General features: G+C 64.0%; 2 protein-coding genes across 2 annotated transcripts; both read left to right on the forward strand.

Moving 5' to 3' along the window:
* Nucleotides 1-113: 113 nt before the first annotated feature.
* Nucleotides 114-5,420, forward strand: LINJ_19_1170 (conserved hypothetical protein; the record flags this gene model as incomplete). Its single annotated transcript, XM_001465040.1, has 1 exon — nt 114-5,420. The coding sequence occupies one exon, from the start codon at nt 114-116 to the stop codon at nt 5,418-5,420; it is 5,307 nt and encodes a 1,768-aa protein (XP_001465077.1).
* Nucleotides 5,421-6,406: 986 nt separating this feature from the next.
* On the forward strand, nt 6,407-6,799 carry LINJ_19_1180 (conserved hypothetical protein; the record flags this gene model as incomplete). Its single annotated transcript, XM_001465041.1, has 1 exon — nt 6,407-6,799. One exon carries the CDS (start codon nt 6,407-6,409, stop codon nt 6,797-6,799), a length of 393 nt encoding a protein of 130 aa, XP_001465078.1.
* Between the last annotated feature and the right edge of the window lie 652 nt (nt 6,800-7,451).

The raw sequence follows: 7,451 nt of genomic DNA on the forward strand, positions 1-7,451 counted from the left end.
CAGCACATCACCGTTCTGTGCCTGCACCCGCAACAACACCGTCACGAACGGTTATCTTCGTAGCTGCACCACTCTTCCACAAGCACATACATACGCGCACGCACGACACTCACATGAGCGATGGGCGGTCCTTCTGGTTTTCTGACCTCCTGCGCCATGGCAGCCATGAGAAGAGTGAGTTGAGAGGTGGTGGCCACTCCGACAGCAGCGACAGCAGTGACCGAGCGACGGAAGTCTTTTACGATCATCAATCCGGCCTGCCGCAACATGAGCCAACAGGCCCCTCCACCGCTCGAAGCGGCGACAGTCTTGCCCACCAGTCTCTCCGGCTCATCCCGGGGGGCCAGCAACAGCAGCAGCAGCAGCCACCAACCAAGCAAGTGCCCTCTGCGTCTCCGACTTCCTCCCTAGATGACGCGCGTAAAGGCAGCGTTGACAGCTTCCCTGCCAGCACCTTTGCCTCAACGGCGTCGGGTGCAACGTCGTCCGCGTTGGTTGGCACGGTGGATGAGGCGGTGGTCACGATGGACCACGCCGTCCGTGTTCCGTCTGCCCTGCGTGGTGCTGGTCGCCGAACCATGTTCGACGTTCTCGTCGACGTCGCAGCACGACAGCGACGACAGGAACAGCGGCAGTCGCAACCGCAGGAGTCTGCGGAGGGTAAGAGCCTCGCCAGCAAACCTAGCACCGCCACCAGAGATGCTCAGGTGCTGGCGCCGCACCCGTCCGGTACCGCAGCGTCGTCGCTGGTCGTCGCCTCCTCTGCGCGAGAAGTGACGTATCAGATGCTCTTTCCTCGAGCTGCAGTTGCTGCGGCTGCGGCGCGCATGTCTTCATCGGGCCCGACTACTCCCCCCGCGGTGGGCTCGACGCGAGAGCTGGGCAAGGCATACACCCTTGCGGCAGCTCCTCCAGCTGCTGCATCTGCGGCGGAGCCGCCTTCGCCGAGCAGAAGCGAGCGCATACACAGGTACACCTCGCCAGTCTCTCACCGTTCGCCTCCACTGTCCTCTCCGCCGCCGCCTGAGCGGGCGAAGCCGGACCGCCGCCTGCGTCATCTTCTGCCAGCGCACTTGCGCGGCTGCCCAGCTGCGTCGCAGAGCGCCGATGACAACTCACACAGGCACCAGCTGCAGACAGCGCGGCAGCACGAGGCCAACTGCCCGCCGGCTCGGCATGCAGGTCATCGCGCCGAAGTTTCGGCTCTGGATGTGTCGGATATCTCCAGCATCAGCAGCTGCAGCGAAGACGATACTGCAACGCCTGGCATGCGACATCCGCCGCCTCACCGAGGAACGAGGCGAAATGCGGCCGAACCCTCAGCTGCCGCGTCTACGTCGCATCCGCAGGCGCCAACAGCGGTCGCACGGCCGACACTGCTTTCCAGGCTCATCGACGGTGGCGCCGAAGAACTCGTGCGCCTCAGCCACCACCGTGAGGGACGCGACCGAGGAGAGCCAGATCGGCCGCAAGGGGCGGCCAAAGAACCAAAAACGAGGTGGGCGCTGCTGGAGCACGTGCTCATGGGAACTGCCGGGGCGGCGGCGTCATCATCGCACGCAGGCAGGCCGAAACTTGCGGGTGACCGCCACCGCCGCAGGCGCAGCCGACACCATCGTGTAGGTCGTACCACTAACAGTGGCAGCTCAGAGAGGAGCACAACACACAGCAGGACCACCGACGCCTCTGCATCAGACCCGGACAGCACGAGCAGCCGCGGAGAAGACTTCGGGCACGATGGTGGCGGTGTTGTCGATCTCCGCAGGGACCTCGACGACGAAGTGCCGCAGTGGGTGAGGCAGCACGAAGCCGCCCGCGAACGCCTCGCCCAGTTGCAGCAGCAGCAGCAGCAGTTCTCCTGGGCGTCACCGACATTCAGCAACGCACACATGCTCGCCACCGCGCGAGTGGCGGCAGCGGACAAGGCCCGGGCGCAGGTGGCGACGACTGCGGCAGCATCGCAGGCGTTCTTCGGCAAACCGCGGATTTTCTATCCTTCGTCGATGGCGCGGCGCACGCCGAGTGCGGCGTCATACGCGGCTAGCGGACTCGCAGGTGGTGGGGCTGCTTGGTCGACTGTGAGTGACGTGGGCCGAGGCCGGCACGACACCCGAAGCGCGCTCACTGCAGTAGCGACTGCCGCCGGTGTGCCGCGATCCCTGCTCGCGTTTTGGAAGGAAGGAAAGCGCCTGCTGAAGCAGCGCTCCTCCAACGCGACAGCGGTGGCCGTGGTCGAGTACTTGTGGCAGCGCTTTCAGGCGTGGAAGCCGTGTGGGTTGCGGCTGTTGCATCGGCTGCACAGCGGCTTCTGCTCCTGTGAAGCTGCAGCACCGCCAGCGGGGTCGTCCCTGTCGCGCGCCGAGCACGAGAGTGGTCCCGGCCGCCTCCTGGTGAACCCGGCGTGCGATGATGCTGTGGAAGATGCCGGCGGGCCCATCGAAGACATATCGGGCACCACCAGCAGCGATGACGACGGAGGCCACGCCTCTGCCGTGCAGAGCAAACCGGCACGGAAACCACGCAGAGTCAGCAAGCAGGCATCGCCGCAGAGGCGTTCACGCGGCACCACCGGTGGAGGTAGCGACGCAACGGACGGGGCAAGCGCACAAAACAAAGACGAAGGGAAAGCAGGCGATGCTGCCGCAGCCGTCGCCGCCGCCGAGGCGGGCGGCGGCAGTGACGAGGGTATCGAGCTGCAGATGAAGGTGCGCTACATGGAGTCCGCCTTCAACGTCGTGGCCGTGCATGGTGAGCTCACCTATGCGAGCGAAGGCGCCTGCGCGCGTCTGGGACTTGCTTATCCTCTTCCTCCCTCCCCTCCCTGCTGGTCACCACGCATCAGCGGTCGTGCAGACGACGCTGAAACGACGCCAGCAGAGCAACAGCGACGGTGGACGTTCCTCGTTCCGGAGCCGGCGCTCACGCAGGTGCCGGTGCTGCTGCAGGAGTACCTCTACCTCGCGCCACCCTACACCGTCCTTCGCGAGGTGCAGACTGTCCTCTCCAGCTATAACTTCACAACAGACGCGCTGCTGCGGCAACACGCGGCGGAGGAAAAAGCCGCTCAAGAAGAAAGGCAGCGACGGCGCGCGCTCGACGCGTCCAACGTAGCCGGTGTGGCGGCGCAGAAGACGAACGCATCGTTGACGACGGCTGCAGTAGCGGGTCGCGCAGCGGCCGATGCCTTTTTGGAGGGGCACATTCTAGACCGTGGCGACGGAGAGTCTGGTGGTCGTCAACGTGGGGTTAGCCCGACCCGCAGCGGATCGCTGCGCAACAGCGCTGCCGCGAGTGCACCCACCCGCTGGTGGGCAGCGCTGGAGGGGAACGACGAGACCTCTGTCGTCCGCGAAGCCGCCTCGATCCACACACGGGCACCGGCTGACCATGCAGACGCTCCCGTAGCGAATCGCTCCCCAACATCCTTGCGCCGAGAGTTCGGTGGTGAGCCGGTGAACCTCGGCCCGACACGCCCGGGTCGGGCGACGCCGCTGAAGCACCCCCAACGCCGGCAGTGGCCCGTGGAGGACGAGGAGGACACCCACCTGCGAATCCAGTCAGCTGACGGCGTGGAAGGCCACACCCCAACCGCAGTGAGGCAGTGCGGCAGCGGTTGTGCGGGAGCGTCCCCAGAGCCGCACCAGCCACCCGTCTCTCGCTTCCCACCACCACTACCACCGCCACTGAGCGATGCCGAAAATGGGTGTGACGCCGTCAACGATGAGGCACAGTGGCTACAAGGCGTCCCGTCCGAACAGCCAACCGTGTCCCCGTCCTATGTACGCGCGAGTACCGCCAGCGTCAACTCGATTTCCATCGACGGGTTCTACGACCCGCTCGCGATGCCCGCACTGCCGACAACGGGCGCCAAGAGGGGGATAGCGGCAGCGTGGGGCGCCAACGAAAGGCGAGGTGACGGTGGCGGCAGCGGCACGAACGGGTTGGCCATCGCCACCGCAGACGTGACGACGGTGCTCACCAGAGAATCGAGGCACGGCGCTGGCCGTGAGTTTGTGCCAGAGGACGCGTTGGAGCGCGGACTCGCTGCGGGGCCTCGGCAACTGCCAATCCCGCCTCAGATGACCGCGCGTCCGAGCAACAGCCTCCGCTCGCCCGGAGAAGTCGAGCCAGCTGCCGGTGTGTTTGGCGCTGTTGTCGGGGAGGATGCTCGGGGCCGTGGTGGCAACGCGCTCTCCAATGAAATGTCTACCGTGACAGCAGCAGCCATCTCGGCGGACCCGTTGATGGATCATCGCGTTGGGGGTGGCTTCCCGCGCGGCCCGACAGCTGACTGGGACATCCCTGTCGAGGTCCTCTTTGCGCTGAGCGGCGGCAGCGGTCAATGGCGGGAACGATCTGAACAGCCTTTGCGACATACGCGGCGGCACCGCGATGCCGAAGTCGGCAGTGTAAGAAAGGAAGATGAAGACGATGACGGAGCTCCTGTGGTGCAGCAAGGCCTCGCAGGTGCCCGTAGCCAGGCCATCACTTCTGCACGGTTCGCGCAAAAGCCAGTGCACGCGCACAAGCGCCACCGACACGAAACCCGCACGAGCGACGGCGCCTTCGAATTTACCGCGCGTGGTGGGGCGTCCAGTGCGTTGGGCAGTGCCGCTGCGTCGCAGCTCGCCTCGCAGAGGATCCCGCCGAGCGCAACCTTTTCGTTTCCGACCCCGCGTTGGCGATCCGCGTCCGCTGCGTCTTCGCTCGTCTCATCTGCAGCGCCGTCATCCAGTAGTCCTTCTTCTTTGTCAGAGCCGGAGGACGGGGACGACGACGGTGTGAAAGGCGGCGGCACTGCCCATGCAGCCCGGAAACCGTGCTGGAAGGTGAACGTGAATGGAGCAGTACGCTGGCCGCGTCATGGTACTCGTCGCAGTGAACGCGATGGAGTCTTCGTCAGACGCCAGCAGCAGCAGCAAGAGCGGTGGATCCGCGAGCTCTGGGGCCGCGGGAAGCAGAACAGCGAACCCTCCGTCTCGCCTGCTGCGCCATCCTCTGTCTCTGCACCGGCTCATGCGCCGGCCGGCCCCTCTCCATGCAGCCAGCATCAGCAGCAGACATCGCAGTGGCACAGGCAAGCTATAATGTGCACATCAAAGCCTCTCTCCTCGGCTGTTGATGCATCGATATCGGCGATGCGTGCGGCGAGCGCTTCCGCCAGAGCGGCGCCAATAACGAGCGAAACGGGCGGCAACGCCGCGATGAACTCTGCGCCACGATCTTCGCCGCTCCCAGACGAGGATAGTGCCGCCATGGCATCGCACGCTGACCCTCTGACGAGCCTCAGCTCTCTGGAGGCGATTGTCCGTGGTGTTCCAAGCGTGCCAGTGCTGCACCAAGCCGAGGATGCAGACGCGAGTACCGCCACAGCAAGCTTCTTCGCTCTGGAAGACGTTTACTTGAGCGATACTGATTGACAGCGTTGCACGAGCGCGGGGCGCATATACAGATATACATCCAGAGAAGCCTGCCGACATCCGCGCGCGCGTGCGATAGAGAGAGGGAGGGGGAAGGGTATGCGTATGTGTCTACCCCTCTCCCTCCACTCTATCTGCATCGGCGCATCCAGCGTGCGGCACACTTCTCAGTCGTCTTGGTGCCCTTCTGTCTGCTGCTCTTCTCTTCATGCATATATATATATATGTGTGTGTGTGTTGGGCCTGGCGGCCCTCCCCACAACCACCCCCTCTTGCTGCGGCTACGCGCATAAGCGCGACCACCGAAGAAGGGCAGGAAAAATCGTGGCGCACAAGAGAAAGACAGAAGGGGAGGAGGGCAGCTTAGACCGCGCTGCGCAGAGATGTTCGAGAGGGCGATGCTGCCGGCGTGCACGTCCCACACGCGCGTCTTGATTCCTCTCCGCCAGCAAAGAGACATGCCTGCTCACGCGGCGCATGGGAAGGGTCGCCGGCATATGGAACGCCGCGTCAGTGCCGCTTTTTTCCGTTGGAGCCACCCTCCCCCTCGCACGCTCTTCTCGCTGAGCTCAGCGAGTCCGAAGGCGACTGGAAGAACGCCAAAAGTCAATGATGCGGCTCTCTGCTAGTAGCCACGGAAACCCACTCGCTCATGCATACACGCGCGCACATAGATGTCGAATGGGCGGCACAGATCAGCAACAACAACCGTCACCTGCGCACCGGCACGCCCCTCCCCCTCTTTCCCCCTTCCAACTTCGCCTTCTCTCTTCGCCCGTCGTTTCTATCCTCCTTACCTGTGTGTGCATGTGTGTGTGTGTGTCCAAACATCTACTCACGAGCCAACGCGGATATCGAAGCTCCGTAGCGCACTCGCTCTCTAGTTTTCTTGTCGGTCATACCACGCTCGTGCGTTCGCTCGCTTGTTCGGAGCGCTCTCTTCTTGTATTCGCATCCGCAGACTCCACATACAGCACACACGCGCCATGGCGAACGGTGTGACGGCCAACAGCATGCGAGTGACGGCGAAGCCGCCAGACCTCGGCTCCTTTCCGCTCGATCACTACCGTGAGTGCAAGAGCGAGATCGAGAAGTACTATGCTTGCTTGAAGGAAAACAACTACATGACGCCCATGTGCCGCGATCCGGTTCGCGAGTACCTCGAGTGCCGCATGGACCGTGGGCTCATGAAGAAGACCGATGTGAAGAGCTTCGGCATTCCGGAGACGGAGTTTGTGCCGACGAAGCAGCACCGCATCGACTTGAAGGAGCAGTGGTTGCGACAGAAAATGAACCAGATAGGCGTGGTCGGGGTGGAGAACTACATACGCGATGACCTGGATACGCCGGACGGGTATGAGAAGGAGAAGGGGGCCTGAGTAGATCACCCCTCCCCCTCCACTCCAGGCGGAGCAGGAGAGGTGGTCAGAGAGGTTAGCGGGAGGGGAGCGCGCACACGTGGATACGGCCGCTTTGAGCAGATGTGGACCCCACGAGAAGCAACGCGCTGGGGTTTTTTTCTCTCCTGCTCTCGCATCGTTGCTCCCTTCCCTCCCCCTTCATCCCTCCTGGCCCTGGCCCCGGCCCCGGCCCTTCCTCACCGACGGCCGGCATTTTGTTGGCTGCCGTCCATTTTGCGTCTTTCGTTTTTGTTGTCACTGCTCTCGTGCCTCGCTCGTCGGAGCTGCGCAGGCTGTCGCCCTGTCGTTGTGTGCCTGTGTGGACTGTGGATGTCGTTGTCTCGTTTTCGCTCGTAGTCGGTGTAGCCCCGTGACGGCATGGGGGAGCACACCTCTCCGTGCGTGCTATCTCAGGGTCCAGTGCCCACCCACCCCCCTCGCAACTCGCTGTGCTGGAAAGCCAAGCAGCACCCCGATCCCCATCCCCTGCCAAGTGCCGAGCCGCTTCTGCTGGTGACAGGGGGGTTAGTGTTGGGTGCAGGGGCCGCGCTCAGGTCACCGAGCTGGCGCCTTGCCGTAAACGCGTGTGTCTCCTGCCGCCTCGCACCACGCGGATGGGGCCTGTGGCAGG

Source organism: Leishmania infantum, chromosome 19 (genome assembly GCF_000002875.2).
Source record: "Leishmania infantum JPCM5 genome chromosome 19".
Lineage (NCBI taxonomy): Eukaryota > Euglenozoa > Kinetoplastea > Trypanosomatida > Trypanosomatidae > Leishmania > Leishmania infantum.